Source organism: Drechmeria coniospora, chromosome 01, assembly GCF_001625195.1.
Source record: "Drechmeria coniospora strain ARSEF 6962 chromosome 01, whole genome shotgun sequence".
Lineage (NCBI taxonomy): Eukaryota > Fungi > Ascomycota > Sordariomycetes > Hypocreales > Ophiocordycipitaceae > Drechmeria > Drechmeria coniospora.
This window is the reverse complement of record NC_054389.1, coordinates 626,700-641,866: the sequence shown is the minus strand read 5'-3', so window position 1 is coordinate 641,866 and position 15,167 is coordinate 626,700. Positions and strand designations below refer to the sequence as shown.

At 54.7% G+C, this 15,167-nt stretch overlaps 5 protein-coding genes across 5 annotated transcripts; 3 read left to right on the top strand and 2 right to left on the bottom strand.

Moving 5' to 3' along the window:
- Positions 1–2,020: 2,020 nt before the first annotated feature.
- Positions 2,021–4,024, top strand: DCS_00152 (uncharacterized protein; the record flags this gene model as incomplete). The annotated part of the gene is made up of 1 exon (XM_040797494.1): positions 2,021–4,024. One exon carries the CDS (start codon positions 2,021–2,023, stop codon positions 4,022–4,024), a length of 2,004 nt encoding a protein of 667 aa, XP_040658377.1.
- A 1,740-nt stretch (positions 4,025–5,764) lies between these two features.
- Positions 5,765–6,508, bottom strand: DCS_00151 (Pyridoxal biosynthesis protein PDX2; the record flags this gene model as incomplete). The annotated part of the gene is made up of 1 exon (XM_040797493.1): positions 5,765–6,508. One exon carries the CDS (start codon positions 6,506–6,508, stop codon positions 5,765–5,767), a length of 744 nt encoding a protein of 247 aa, XP_040658376.1.
- Positions 6,509–8,553: 2,045 nt separating this feature from the next.
- On the top strand, positions 8,554–9,465 carry DCS_00150 (uncharacterized protein; the record flags this gene model as incomplete). Its single annotated transcript, XM_040797492.1, has 1 exon — positions 8,554–9,465. One exon carries the CDS (start codon positions 8,554–8,556, stop codon positions 9,463–9,465), a length of 912 nt encoding a protein of 303 aa, XP_040658375.1.
- A 334-nt stretch (positions 9,466–9,799) lies between these two features.
- DCS_00149 (uncharacterized protein) lies at positions 9,800–10,369 on the bottom strand (the record flags this gene model as incomplete). The annotated part of the gene is made up of 1 exon (XM_040797491.1): positions 9,800–10,369. The coding sequence occupies one exon, from the start codon at positions 10,367–10,369 to the stop codon at positions 9,800–9,802; it is 570 nt and encodes a 189-aa protein (XP_040658374.1).
- A 2,408-nt stretch (positions 10,370–12,777) lies between these two features.
- DCS_00148 (uncharacterized protein) lies at positions 12,778–13,272 on the top strand (the record flags this gene model as incomplete). The annotated part of the gene is made up of 1 exon (XM_040797490.1): positions 12,778–13,272. One exon carries the CDS (start codon positions 12,778–12,780, stop codon positions 13,270–13,272), a length of 495 nt encoding a protein of 164 aa, XP_040658373.1.
- Positions 13,273–15,167: the final 1,895 nt, after the last annotated feature.

Genomic DNA, 15,167 nt, shown 5'->3' with positions numbered 1-15,167 from the left:
AGGCGGAGCGTCTGCTCATCCCCTGCGACGAGACGAGGTTCACCGCATCATCCACCGTGCAACACTCCAGGTCGTTCCGTCGAGTCCTTCCGGAGCACGCACTTGTGCATGATCCCCTGCACTTTGATGTGCGCCAGGGGGGGGCGAGAAGCCGGCAGCCTCGGGGCAGGTGCATGGAGGTGCGCGCAGGAGCATAATGTTGCGTTGGAGACGATGGACAAGGCAGCGGAGCATCATCTTGCTGCCCAGCCATGCGAGCAGTGCGCATTGCGCGAGAACCGTCATGGAGCTCTCTGGCACTCAACGTTCCATCGAGTATTTTTAGCTGCCATCCTTGGTTCCATCTTTCGGCAGCCATCAATGCATGTGCTTTGGCTGCTTCTGGCCGACGTCGTCGGCCGTCCCATCGAACATACGACGCTATGCCACGGCGTCCATGCGCCACCATCAACTGGAGCTGCAACTGCGGAGTGCGGCGTACTTTTACGTGTAATTACACCAAGTCGGTAATACAAGTGATTTACTCTGCGCATCTAGTTGTAGGTGCAAGTATTACACCTCCGTACATCTACCTAGTACCTAGTAGTTATAGGCGCAAGTACACCTCCGTACATCTACCTAGTAGTTGTAGGCGCAAGTACTCCGTACACCTCTGTAATTATAGGTGTATGTAGGTGCAGGTACACCTCTGTACATAGTTGAATGTGCAAGTAATTACACCTCCGTACACATATAGCTGTACAGTAACTACATAGGTAGGTGCAGGTACACCTCTGCACATCTAATAGGTGCAGGTACACCTCTGTACATCTAGCAGGTGCAACTACACCTCTGTACATCTAGTAGGTGCAGGTACACCTCTGTACATCTAGTTGTAGGTGCAAGTATTACACCTCCGTACATCTACTAGGTAGTACCTACTAGGTAGTAGTTATAGGCGCAAGTACACCTCCGTACATATAGCTGTACAGTACTAGGTAGGTGCAGATACACCTCTGTACATCTAGTTGTAGGTGCAAGTAATACGCCTCCGTACATCTACCTAGGTAGTAGTTGTAGGCGCAAGTACACCGTAATTATAGTGTACAGTAGGTGCAGGTACACCTCTGCACATCTAGGAGGTGCAGGTACACCTCTGTACATCTAGGAGGTGCAGGTACACCTCTGTACATTTAGGAGGTGCAGGTACACCTCTGTACATCTAGTAGGTGCAACTACACCTCCGTACAGTGCCATCTAGTCAAGTACACCTACATGTCCTGCAATGCAACAAGGAAAATACGCCGGAAGAAAGTCAGAAGCAAATGCTCCGTATTGCATGCTACTGTCCATTGCAATATAGAGCGCTACCCGTTTCCTCTTGCTGCCGTAGTCGAGACGGAGTCCCTCGTGACGCAGGAGTAGGTGCCTGCTGCATCCAGATGGGCTTGATGACCCCGAGGTATTACCGCGCCGAATAGCATAGGCAAGTGCCCCAGCTGCCATCGCTCACCGCTGCGTCATGACGATGCCGTCCCTTCTTTCTGTTTCCGGATTCCTCGCAAGTAGGAAAGAAGGACTAGACTGCCGATACGTATATTAAGGCGTGTCTGATCTCCCTCTTTCGTTGCTTTCTCTTTTCCTCCTCCAAGAACAACAGCAATAGCAGCAGCAACAAACAACATCAATAACGACATCTACAACAGCATCTACAACAGCATTAACGGCATCAGTAACAGCATAAATATCAACAACAAGAATAATGTAAGCCGTTTACTTTACCGGTGTCTACCATGTTCTAAATTCCTTCGTCTCCGAGCTGTCAATGTCTCCTAATGGCAGGCTCTTGCCAACCTCGCATCGCACATGACTTGTGGTCTCTTCTGGTCCCAGCAGAGTTGCCGACCCAAGTGTTTTTCGCTAACCATCGTTGGCTACCTCAGACCTCCAAACGACCTCCAACTTGTGCCCCGTCTATCCATGCAGCTGGAGGCCATTCCAAATCATCTGGTGCCTCACCTTCGAGGGTGCATGTGCCCAGATGACCCGAGAGACGAGATCGAAAACGAAAGCCCGACAGGCCAATGCTTGCCGACCGTCAAATCACGTAGCAAGCGAGGCTGGCCATCTCGAGACGGCGCCGGCCATTCGACCACATGCTCCTGCTAGCGGCAAACAAAAAGTCCACGAGCAGGTGACGCGAGAGCACGATCAAGGGACGAACCTCGGTCATGGCACCGCCGACTTCGACTTGGATCTAGCAGATGGGGGCCTTCACGACGCCACCCCAGCCGCACGACAGCCGCCGAAGGGTTCGCGATTGGGAGCTCGATCCGTGGCAACCACAAGTCCCCCGTTGCATGCAGGAAGCGATTCCGTAAGACGCCGAAAATCGCACGAGAACGCACTGCCCCCGCTTTCCTCTGGGACGTCCGGGGGAGACAATCTTCCCGATGCAGTTTCGCTGCCTCTCGGACCGACTCTTGAAGATACCCTTAGATCATGGGACGCTTCGGGGACCGACACGACGGCCCAACGCAGCTCACCCTTCCCCACAGATCCCATCGACGCTTGCTTTGGATTCTCCGCCGGCAGGCTCCGTGGACGAGCCCAAACTCCATGCACGGGCGGTGCTTTGCCGGGGTCACAACTTCCAGCGAGGTCGAACCAAGGCACCCCGCACCTACCCATGGACGAGATCTACGACGCCACGCCACCATGCCGCGGAGGAACGCGTGATGAAGCGACGACGACCAAAGCCTTGACGTGGCCGGCACCGTCACAGGTGGCCGACATGCCCTCATCCGTGACACTCACCGAACCTTTTCTGATCCAGAACGAGTCGAAACCTCCTGCCAACCCCACCGGCCAGGGTCCATCTCGGACCAGACATGATCGTGCCGCAAAGTCGACGGCGAGACGGGACAGCTCCCAGGCTCTTGGCCAGGCATCGGCAAGACAGCGCCGAGCCGGCACGTGGCTGCCATCGTCCGAAGCTGTCCAGGATCCGTTCAAGGCATCGAAAGCGGTCGGAGGAACAAAGCGAAAGCAAAGGCCAAAGTCGAGCTTACCATATGATGAGAGCACCGGTTTGTTCATGCCAAAGCCTGCAAAGGTTTGTGAGCAGGTGAAGGCTCACGGAGGCTCGCTTCGATGGTCAAACTCTCCGCCCGCCGTTTCTCGGCAACGGGCGGCCCCGACAGATGGAGACATGGCAAGAAAACGCAAGAAAATAACAATAGACGAGTCGCCAAGCGGACCCTGCCATGCAGTCAAGGCCAGCCCAAGTGCCGGCAACCCCTCGACGCGCTCGGCACAGGCATCGAGCAGGGGCAAGCAAGCGAGGCAGCAAGGTAAACAGTCTCCGTCTCACACGCCGCCGGACCCCGAGCCAAAGCGTGACGTGTATCTGGATGCCATACTCTTTTCCACCGACAGCAGTTATTCATCGTCTCCGAAGACGGTGCCGGCCGAGGGGATCCGAAAGAATGGCGTTCGCAGAGGCTCCACCGAAGAGCGGGCGGCAGAGTCGACGACGAGAAACGACATGACCTTTCTCCAGAGACTTTGCAGCACGGTCAAGTTGGCCAAGATGTTTGCCGGGATTTTCGGTTCCGGGGACTCGCTGGCTGCCATGGAGGACATTTCGATGAAAATGAAGACGGTGAGGTGGGGCGACGTGGCTCCATCGGCGGATGCATCCCCGGCAACATCTACGGGCGGAACAAACGAAGGGAAGCATGCCGGGAGAGACAATTCGACGGATGACAAGGCCAGCAGCCCTTTGAATCTCGTCGTGCGTGACAGCAGTCCCAAACCATGCCGGTCAGCAGGCGAGGCAGCAAAGCCTGCGAGGCGAGTTGGGCGCCGGGAGCAACGCCAGCCAAGCGCGGATGGCTCGTACATGTTGGTGGAAGAGTCCAACGCGAGCTTGAAAATCCTCTCCCCGGGATGGCATGTGCAGGCACTCAACATATCCCTGTGTCGTCCCACACGGGCCTCCCAGGCGGAAGGAACAGCGATGGAGAAGACAGTCGAGGACTGAAGGCGTTGGAGCAAGGACTGAAGGCATTGCCGGGAGCAAGGATTCATGCTAGCCACCCAGGCGGAAGGAACAGCGAAGGAGAAGACAGTTGATGACTGAAGGTGTTGGAGCAAGGGCTGAAGGCATTGCCGGGAGCAAGGGTTCATGGTAGCCACCCAGGCGGAAGGAACAGCAAAGGAGAAGACGGTCGAGGACTGAAGGTGTTGGAGCAAGGGCTGAAGGCATTGCCGGGAGCAAGGGTCCATGTTAGCCACCCAGGCGGCTTACTATTATACTTGATGTTATTATTACGGACTGACCCCAATGGTGCATAGGCAGTGGCAATACTATTAGCCGATGCGCCATTCGGCGCCCCCTTGTTGCATCCTGCAAGAGGGTACGTATTGACAAAGCTGACACTTTGACAATTAACCACGCTTATAAGGGCCGTTGCTACTCTTCTTAACCATCAAGCCCAATACGATGACAGTTGACGCGAAAAGAACTACCTCTAGAGATGATAAACAAGGTAGTTGTCACACAATGTAGGATCTCAACTCCGCACTTGGTGTGGCGTCACATTTTCAAGTGCGACAGTGGTACAGGCATGTCAATTCCTTGCCCTTTTCCTTTTGCGATAGAAATGCACTATTAATGTCCAATAACTGTGTAGCAGCAAACAGGTGGGTAAATGCATTGTTGCAGATCATCTGCTGGCGTGTTGGGGTAGTGGCGGGCAGTTGTTGCTGCAGCTGGTGTATCTGGGTTGCGGCGGGGGGGCCCTATTTGTCTCAATCGTCATATAGTAGGTAGTCCTGGTCTTGATGTTACGGTTTGACATGACTGTCACCCATATGCACACGAACATTAGTACCGTTGATTTCCAACATCTTGTATGGCCCAGTCCATGCTGCCTTTTCTGTTCCTTTAGTTGCTGGGTATACCAGAACGCTACTTCTGATAGGTAACGATGGAGGCAGCACCGCTATCATATCGGGACCGTTACGGGCTTGTAGTGCATTGTTGATTTTCCTTTGCGCAATAGCCCGTAGTTCTGCCATGGCTGCTTTAATTATACGCATGCGTGTTAATGGTAGAGAATCCATATGTAGCGCACCAAATACCAACAGTGTTGGTACTAGACCATTTGGTCCTGCAGTACTATTAACAGCCTTTACGGCCATCTATGGCCTTTGTTGCATGTCCGCTGATTTCATTTGGTCCTGCAAGATTATTAACAGCCCTTACAGCCGTCTATGGCCTTTTTTGCATGTCCGCTGATTTCATTTGGTCCTGCAAGATTATGAACAGCCTTTACAGCCATCTATAGCACTGCCTCCTTTGCTGCATGTCCCCTGATTTCTTTGCTGATAATCCGGCATGCTTAAGGTAGCGGTCGATGGTACTGTTTGACTTTACCTACTAACCAATATACTTCCGTCGGCACTTGGCGGCATATAATTCCTGCAAGGCGCGCCATAGGCGTAGGCCTTGAAGCGAACATGAGGTGCAGTGCCCGCACCAAGTGCGGATACCGGCGGATCTTTTGACAGGTTGGGCCATTTGGCCTAACGGTTGACTGATCTATTGTCCATATGGGCACCCCCCCATATGTGTTACATCTAGGATATGACAGAGCGATGAAGCCAACGTGGGGAGGTCAAGATGAGTCTATTCGTCGTCCATCGCTGTGCATTCGTAACGGGCTGCGTGTCGTCATGACGGCTGCGAAGCCTGGGTCAGGTGCCGGAAGGAAGGCGGCTAGAGCTGGTGTAGAACCTCCCGCAGCCACCAAAGATGGATCCTCGGGTCCGTCGTCAGCTCGGGATGGAAGCTCATGCCGAGGACGTTGCCTTGACGGACGGCGATGACGTCGCCCGAGTCGTCCCTGGTGCTCGCCTGCGAGCGGCCCGGGCTCGCCTTGTCGAGACGACCGGGCAGCTTCGCGAGGACGGCGACGCCACCCTTGCGGCCCGGAGCGGCGGGTGACAGGATGTCCTCGACGACGGGGGCGCGTATGAAGACACCCGGAAACGGCACGGCCCCATCGTCGCCGAGGAAGGGCAGGTCGAGGCCCTCCTCGAAGCTCTCGATCTGGCGTCCGAAATGGTTCCGGTGGACGCGGACGGCGAGGCCGCCGATGAGTTCCTGGCCGCCCTTCTTGGTGGCGTTGGCCTCGTCGGACAGGAGGATGAGGCCGGCGCAGGTGCCCCAGACGGGCTTGCCGAGGACCTTGACGAAGCGCCTCAGGGGCTCGAGGAGGCCGGACTGGGCGGCGACCAAGGAAATGGTGGTGCTCTCGCCGCCCGGGATGATGAGGGCGTCGCAGCGGTCGAGCTCGGCGGGCGTGCGAACCTCGACGGCCTGGACGTGGGCGGCCGACTGCAGGTGCGCGGCCGCTCTGCGGACGAGGTTGATGTGCTCGGCGAAGCCACCCTGGAGGGCGAGGACGCCGACGACGACGGTCGGGGTCGGGGGGTTCGCGAGGCGAGAGTGCGCGGTCATGGCGACGAACGATGACGGCACGGCAAAGGATCGATCGGTGGCGAGCCTGGACCTTGGCTAAATTAGGGGACGGAGCGGTGCGAAAGGAGAGCAGGTCATGGTAAAGGATGAAGGAATGCGGAGAAGAAGAAAAAAATTGGCAAGCCTGCAAGGCGTATCGGCACAACGGCGGTGGCGGTTCCGGCGGTCGGAGTTGGGTAGAATGACTGACTGGTAATACTTGCTCCGTAATTACTCCGTACCAATACCTGAAGGACAGCGAGGACGGAGCATTACTTACTCCGGACCGGTACGCGCGATTGGCCTCTTACACTGTAAGTGCTCCGTACCGAGTGCCCTGTAGCGCACCAAGCATGATTACACCTAGGTACTATTACCTACCTGGTAGTAGGTACTAAGGTAATATGCGTTACGAAACCCCGTAGGGTCGGTGACAGTGGCACCAGGAATCTTACCGTGGCAGAATGCAGACAGAAGTAGTTGTGCTGCTTCGAGTGCATGCAGTTGTATACTTGAATGTACAAGTATTGCACTTCTAAGAGGTATGTTCAGGGCTGTTCAGGGCTGTTCAGGGCTGTTCAGGTACTCTAATGCGGAGTCCAGTACGTCAATATCCAGACCACGAGTGTTCTCCGTACATGCAGAGGAATTGCAGCAAGGAACCTAGTAAGAAAGGTTATTCACCTACTCGGTACAGTGGACAATGCAATTAATTCACCTTTTTGGTACGTGGATAATGCAATTAATTCACCTACTTGGTACAGTGGACAATGCAATTAATTCACCATTTTGGTACAGTGGACAATGCAACAAGTATGTTCATGTCATGCGGGGCACGTCGCACCAGCACAATGCCAGCAAAGCACGCCTTTCGGATGACGACCGCCACTGGCGCCACTGGACCCCGCTGTAGTCGCAGGGCGCAGGGGAAGGCGACAGGGCCACCAGGCACGGAGTACATGTACAGTTACATGCTCCGACCGCCTGCACGGAGCGAGAGCGAAGCGGTGCCGGGTACCGGTGAAGGTGTCCTCGTGGGAAGTTGAGCGGGAGTGCACTCGAGTGTACATGTGCACACATGCGAGTCTCGGGCGCTGTACGGAGTGCCGCTGTACCGGTACATGTTGCGGTCAGTTGATGCGTGGCTGGACAAGTACCTGGACAAATTGCTTGGTACACTGGCGCAGGTGCAGCTTACCTACTGGGTACCTACATACTTAGGTATGTACAGTGTGCCTGACCGCAAGGCGAACCATGCGTCTGCCGGTGTTCGCATCGGACCCTGAATCTCGATGCGAACAGGAGGGGGAGTCCCGAGTCCTACTCTTCTCTCGGCCAGGCCGGTTCCTCATCCCCTGCTCCAAGGCTGCGTGGCATCCTGAAACCGTGCCGACGATTGCCGCTTCGCCGTCATCCAATCAACGCGCTCGACGAGATCGGCGGGTCCAAGGGCTGGTGGCTGGCCGTGAGGCATCATGGTGGGGGGCTGCGGGATCGAGAGGCCTGCAAGTACTCCGTACCGGCACTGTACCATCCGGTGCAACGCCTGTAATACTTGCCTGCTAGGTACCTACGGAGTACCTACGGTGGATGTACAGTACAGTGCATGTACAGTCCACCCACGGTATTACCATCTGCATGTGCTGGTAGCCTCGTGCAAGTATTACCACCCACCGCAAAGTACTCACAGTGCTTGGCCCACGCCCGGACTCGGGAGGGGCAAGCAAGAAAAATCGGCCGGGCTCAGACGCTCCGCTGTCGCAACCACCGCTCGTTCGGCTTTCCAACCTCCCTCCCCGCCGTTGCCTGCTCTCCCTGCCGCGACGTCTGACTCATTGTTGGCGCCTCAAGCTGCTGCTCAACCGATACAGCTTCATATCAGATCGGCAGACGCTCGCCGCCGCTCGCCGCCGCTCCTCGTCCCTCCCTCCCATCTTCGCCTCCCACCCGTCCGAGCCTCCCTCCCTCCCTCCCCCCCTCCGCTCCGGCCCGTCTGTCCAGCCAGCCAGCCAGCCAGCCAGCCAGCCAGCCAGCCAGTCACCGACATGGCCAACGACACCAACGGCACAAAGGCCACCTTCGCCGTCAAGGCCGGCCTCGCCCAGATGCTCAAGGGCGGCGTCATCATGGACGTCACCTCGGCCGAGCAGGCGCGCATCGCCGAGGAGGCCGGCGCCTGCGCCGTCATGGCCCTCGAGCGCGTGCCGGCCGACATCCGCAAGGACGGCGGCGTCGCCCGCATGTCCGACCCGTCCGTCATCAAGGAGATCCAGGCGGCCGTCACCATCCCCGTCATGGCCAAGGCCCGCATCGGCCACTTCGTCGAGTGCCAGATCCTCGAGGCGCTCGGCGTCGACTACATCGACGAGAGCGAGGTCCTGACGCCGGCCGACGACGAGAGCCACGTGGACAAGAGCCCGTACGGCGTGCCCTTCGTCTGCGGCTGCCGGAACCTCGGCGAGGCCCTGCGGCGCATCGCCGAGGGCGCCGCCATGATCCGCACCAAGGGCGAGGCCGGCACCGGCGACGTCGTCGAGGCCGTCCGCCACATGAAGACGGTCAACCGGGACATCGCCCAGGCCAAGGCCGCCCTGGCCGAGGGCGGCATCGTCCGCATCCGCGAGCTCGCCCGCAAGCTCGAGGTCGACGCCGAGCTCCTGCGCCAGACGGCCGAGCTCGGCCGGCTCCCCGTCGTCAACTTTGCCGCCGGCGGCGTCGCCACGCCCGCCGATGCCGCCCTCATGATGCAGCTCGGCTGCGACGGCGTCTTCGTCGGCAGCGGCATCTTCAAGTCGGGCGACCCGGCCAAGCGGGCCAAGGCCATCGTCCAGGCCACCACCCACTTCAAGGACCCCAAGGTCCTCGCCGAGTGCAGCACCGGTCTCGGCGAGGCCATGGTCGGCATCAACTGCGACAGCATGAAGCCCGAGGAGAAGCTGGCCGGCCGCGGCTGGTAGAGGCGACGACGCGACGACGCGACGAAGCCCGAGCCCCCCCCGGCTTGCGAGCCGCCTTTCTGCATTTTCTCTCCGTCCCATGTTCCTTTCTTTTCGGAGGCTGTTGCGGGAATCCAGCCGGCTGTTGTTTGCTTCTAGGAATGCTCATCCGAGGACGTGGACGAACCGCCGTCTGTCTTGGGGGTGAAAACGAGTGCACATCGCCGTCGGCGGATATCTGTCGGCGTCCGGTGGGTGGGGAAAAGCGAAATCATACCGACGAATAGGTAGAATTGCAAGAACATGCCACTTCTCGCATGCGAGTGACGGGCGCACGCCTCCCTTTCAACTCCGTTCACGTAGACGGAAGTGGCCCAGCGGAGCCACCAGGAGCTTGCCGGCCGGGAACCTCGTCAAGAGGACTGGAAAAGTCAGCCCGCGTTCGACCCGCTCGGTGGACCTCGACTGGCAGGCAGGCTGGCACGTCTGCTGCTGGGCCGTCTCCCCAATCCAATCGCTCTGTTCCATCATTCCTTACGTACTTGCGGTGCGCTTCAGAACGAGCCTGGAACCAAACGAGTTCCCCATACTTGTAGACGCCGACACTCCGGTGCAGTCCATCCGTCTCCTGCCGTCCCGCATCTAATATTGTATTCCGTATTGCATCGGGTGGGTCGGAGGATTCGATCACCGTCGACCATGGTTGACGTTTGTGAATAATGACCCGTCGGCCTCTCGGTCGATTCTTGACGAAATCTCGGGAAAGAGCTACTCCTACCATCGAGTTCGATGAATCGGAGAGAAAAGTCGTAAGTTTGACAAGACAAGGCGATGCTTTCGACATGGTAGCGACCGTTCCCCTCAGGCTTTGTTGTGGTTGAGCTCGCTCTGCCGACTCGTGGTAGGCATTCGGGTTCCCTGGCATTCGTTAGCACAGTCCAGGGCCATTTCGTGCCAAACGCTTCGGTGCTTGAAGTCAGGGTCTGGAGACTGACGGTAGCGCTGACTCCTTTCCAGCTCCAATTGAGCTGAGCGTCTTGTGCTGCATCGGATTCCAACGCTGCGACGGCTGCGGGACAAGTCGGTCCCTTGACACGAGCCACGAAACTCGTCAATGGTCACAAGAACCAATGTTCCATGGCGCGGATTAGCTGCCTCTTGGGAAGAAGAATATTGTACTGGATCCGGAAATGATGGGCATCCATCCACCCTCGTTGGTTTGGCTTTCGGCCAACGCATTCTGTCGATGGTTTGCGAACCAATGTCGCAGCCCGCAAGGGTCTCCATCTTTGCCCATCTCCAACTTTGCCGGCATTTTTCTCCTTTTCCGTCGTTGCATTTTACCTCTTTGGAATCGTTTTCCTGCTGGCAGTGGGCTGGTGAGTTGTGCAGGAGTCAAGGCCAGGTAGGTCTCGCGTCCAGTGGAGGAGGGAGGTGGAGGCGGTGTCGAGTGGTACGTCACTTCCAGCTGCCAAATATTATCGCCGGAGACTTTCCAGCATCAGTCAAGCATTCTGCTTCCTTGCTCAATATCGCCCATTTCGTTCGAGTTTTCAGGTCATCCAGCTTCATCTTGAGCGGTTGCCCTACGTTCGTCCTACAATCGAACCGGCGACATGTCACTCCATCAACCTTGTACCTTTGAATGCGTAAGTGTTGCAGTCCATGCTCTGACATCTCATCCAGATCTTTGAATCCGTTGGCAACAAATATTCGTCCCATGATACATCCGTCAACACACCCTCAGCCGTTGTGGCATTGAGCCATATTTGTACAGGTCTCTTTTCCACAGCCTTGTGATGCTCCTTTGATGTGTATCTTTCGATTAGACTTGCTTCATCCGGATCCCGATAGTCAAGCCCGCTGGAAGAACTCTGCATAGCTGCTACCACATATAATTTGGAGACGAGGAATGCAATTTTCAAATCAGAACGAAACAGAAAGAATAAGGAAAATGAAGGACAAGGAAAATGCCTTCCAGTGCATCAACTTGTTGCCGAGGCCCGAACGAATAGCAACAACGGAAATGTTATTTTCACCCAACCATCAGCAAGTTCCATTCTCGTGCGCCGCAGTAGTCGATGGAAAGAGTAATGATGGTTCTATGATGGTTCTATGATGGTTCTATGATGGTTCTATAATGGTTCTATGATGGTTCTATGATGGTTCTATTTCTACAGTGTCACAAGGACATTTTATAGTAGACAAGACAAACAGTCAATCATGTTGTTCAGATGCAAGTGCTGGGGATCAACAAACGCACAACTCGATACTTGCCAAAGTAGAAGGACCAAGGAATGCAAGGAAGCGCTTCTGTCATACAAGTCGAATTTCAATGTCCGGATCAGAACAAACTACCGAAGGGATCCCGTTTGTCAGGGATGTTCCGAGTTTTTCATCACGTCCGGGGAGGGTCCGGAACCTATGGTGGCAAAACGTGAAGTGAGTGATGCAAGCAGGAGAGGGAGGAGGGACGTACCTCAAGCCACCCACCCTCCCAACACAGCTCAAGACTACGATCATACGTTAGCGAGGCACATTCATGACCCGGCGGGGAAGACGTAGTTCTGACTGAGGGCGAATCGTAAAAGGAAGCCTCCGATGAATCACGTCAGCAAGGGGTGGGAAGTGAGGCCCAAGGAGGACTTAGCTCTGTATGGTGGAGAGGAGCGGTTCTTATGGATTTGGGGTCAGCAAAGCACGGGAAATGGAGCACCAGGAAAACTTAACTCTGGATGAGGGGGAAGATCACAAAGTAGTTCTGGGGGAAGCAACTTAGAATGGCAGACAGATGAGATATCGGATTAAGGGGGACCTAGCTCTGCCAACGTTGCATTTATGAGAAAAGACTGGCACGGAAAATCAGTAAAGTGAATAAGTCAATTGAGGCGTTGGAAAGACTCAGCATTTTGCTCACCGCCGGAGACGGTGGCCAGGCATCCCACCCGCTTACCCACATGGCCATTGAGGTCTAGATTAAGGTAGCCTTCACTGGAATAGTCAGAGAACGTAACAAACCAAGTTGCCGGTGGCCATGTATCCCGGCCACTTACCCACGCATGGCCCGAAAGTCTTGGAGAAGTCAGTGATGGGTACGTTGAGTTGAATAATTAGTATGATGATGATCCAAATTCCAAAAGTCCACCAGTGGAGTCTGGTAGAGCTGTTATCAGCTGGTGAAATTGGCAGAGTTCTCACGAAACAAGTGTTCGGGGTCTCATATCCCACCCACTTGCCCACGAGACCAGTTCTATGCTGTGTTAGCGAGCGGAGGGAATTGGAAAGAGTTACTGGTAGTATGTGCCCCAGTTGGAGAACTAGATGAAGGTCGTGATGGGGTGGAGCCTTCGACAGGAGTGGAAGAATTGCCAGTTTGGGAGACAATCTGCACAAGTAAACCTGCTACCGTTAGCGGAGGCAAAAGAAGGGAAGAAGTTGAAGCAGCAGAGTGCACGGCCTGTCTGTCATGATAGAATTGCTAAAGTCAAGTTGCCATTTAATTCCGGTGGGAGACGAGGCAACGATGAAGATGAAGATGAAGATGAAGATGAAGAAGATGAAGATGAAGATGAAGATGAAGAAGAGGAAGATGAAGATGAAGAGGAGGATGAAGAGGAAGATGAAGAGGAAGATGAAGAGGAAGATGAAGAGGAAGATGAAGAGGAAGATGAAGAGGAAGATGAAGAGGAAGATGAAGAGGAAGATGAAGAGGAAGATGAAGAGGAAGATGAAGAGGAAGATGAAGAGGACGATAAAGTGATACGGGTGGGCGACCCGAATGAATGGAAATGGAGAAAAGAGCTCACCCAAACTGGGAGGAGAAGATGATACAAGGAGGTACAAGGATTGAAGCTGGGCCTTTGGTTATACATGTTGCTAGGAGTGATTTCAAGCCAACGGCAATAGCCCCAGATCAGTTCCTAAGGCATACACGCTCAAGTGAATCGATCGTTTGACCTGCATCAGGTGGACCAGGTGACGTCTTGGGTGGATCTTCCACGTCCTGTGAGTTAACCGGAAGTAAATTGGAGGCATCTTGCATGAAGGAGAAAGAAGAGGGTGTGCTTTTTGAACCAGAGCGTGTCCTGGGCTCCAGTAGGTTGGTGCTCTTGCCAGCCTTCAGAAACCCCTACACCTTACACTTCTTGGTCTCCATGTCCCATGTCATCAACTTCATAGAGTAAACGTCATTCTCCTTGATGCACCATTACTGACCACGTACGCTGTTGGACGGACAGAAAGCTCATGTCAGTCAGAACGAGAATGCGGCATGATCAGTCATGCTCACCTGAGAATACATTCATGTAGACTTCTGCTAGAACTAGGGCTCCTGTTGTTCTTGGCTCGATTTTTCCTGCTCAAAGCTTTCAAGCTCCCTGGATCGTCTTATCTGCAAACCCACTGTGCATGGTTTTTTTCACAAGTTGCTGTTGTCGGGACGCCTTCAATGAGTAGGACTGGCATTGTAACTTCCTCATAATATCCAGCAACCTCGTCACCACCATCATTCGATGCGAAACATCTTTTAACTTTTTTTCTGTTCTTAAAGACTGTCTTGAAGGCATTATGAATTGCGAATATCCTGCCCCCAGTTCTACCAACATTGGGTCCTTGAACTCAGGAGGTGCCTGAAGTTCCGGTGCCGGCCAACGATCTCGGCGTTTTGGACGTTTTGGGTGTCTGGTGATTCTCTACATCCGATATGGGCATCGAAAAAAACGTGGACGGCGCAGAGTATTCTCAAAGAAATGCAGGCCATTTTGTTGAACGTGTTTGGACTCGAGGCATGTCATGTTGTCCAAAGGGGCTTGAAGGCAGAATAGCGGTGATGAAGGTCTATTATGTTGCCCTTGACCAAACATAGTTCACGAACGCCTCACCTAGGCGATATCCGAGAAACAGACACCACAATATACAATCGGAGGCCTGACAGAGCGTGGAGGTTGATTGGGTTTGTCGGGATAGAATTTTGCACTCCTCGAGTAGATCTGCCACTGTACGTTAGTGATGTTGATTTCCAGGCGAGGAAACGTACGCCTGACGAAACGAATATGGCAAATCAGGCCTTCTGAGCTAGGCGGACGCAAGCTACTTGTCTCTGTCGAGATCGGGTATTTGCCCATGTTGGTAGGCTTGATGGATAGAATGATCGATTCGTTGCAGATACTGCAGTATACCCCGGCGCCTTGGGCGGCACCAGTTGGATGAGTACACCTAGGTGAGAGACAGGAGCCGTTTATCCGTGGCGGGTTGGCCTGTACGACGGAGCAGAGTTGCTGAGTTGAATACGTTTGCTTAGCGAGGTCAGGATTGGTGGACGTTTGCCCAAGGTTCATTACGCCAATAAAGAGCTCAGGGGTACGAGCGTACGTACCTTCAGGGAGGCCCAATCTCCCATCGTTGTTCGAACCTACGCAATTCAATTGGAGAGGCAAAGGGAATAGCAGCTGAATACATATGCTGCCTACTCCGTATTTCAATACTGGTTCCATACGTGGGCACTCGAATCTGCTGTTCTGCGTTCATCACTATGGCAGGTTGAATGTTCCCTCTCACCGCCCAGCGGGGCAACTGTTTTGTTTGTATTATTCCAATCTCAAACAGACAGCTGAAACCTTGTAAGTTTCATGCCTGGAGTTGGAGTCAATATTGTCTCCTAACCTTGGGCTACATCACTCTTCCCACGACCCGTACCGCCTACGATTACGAATCGATACGTCGCA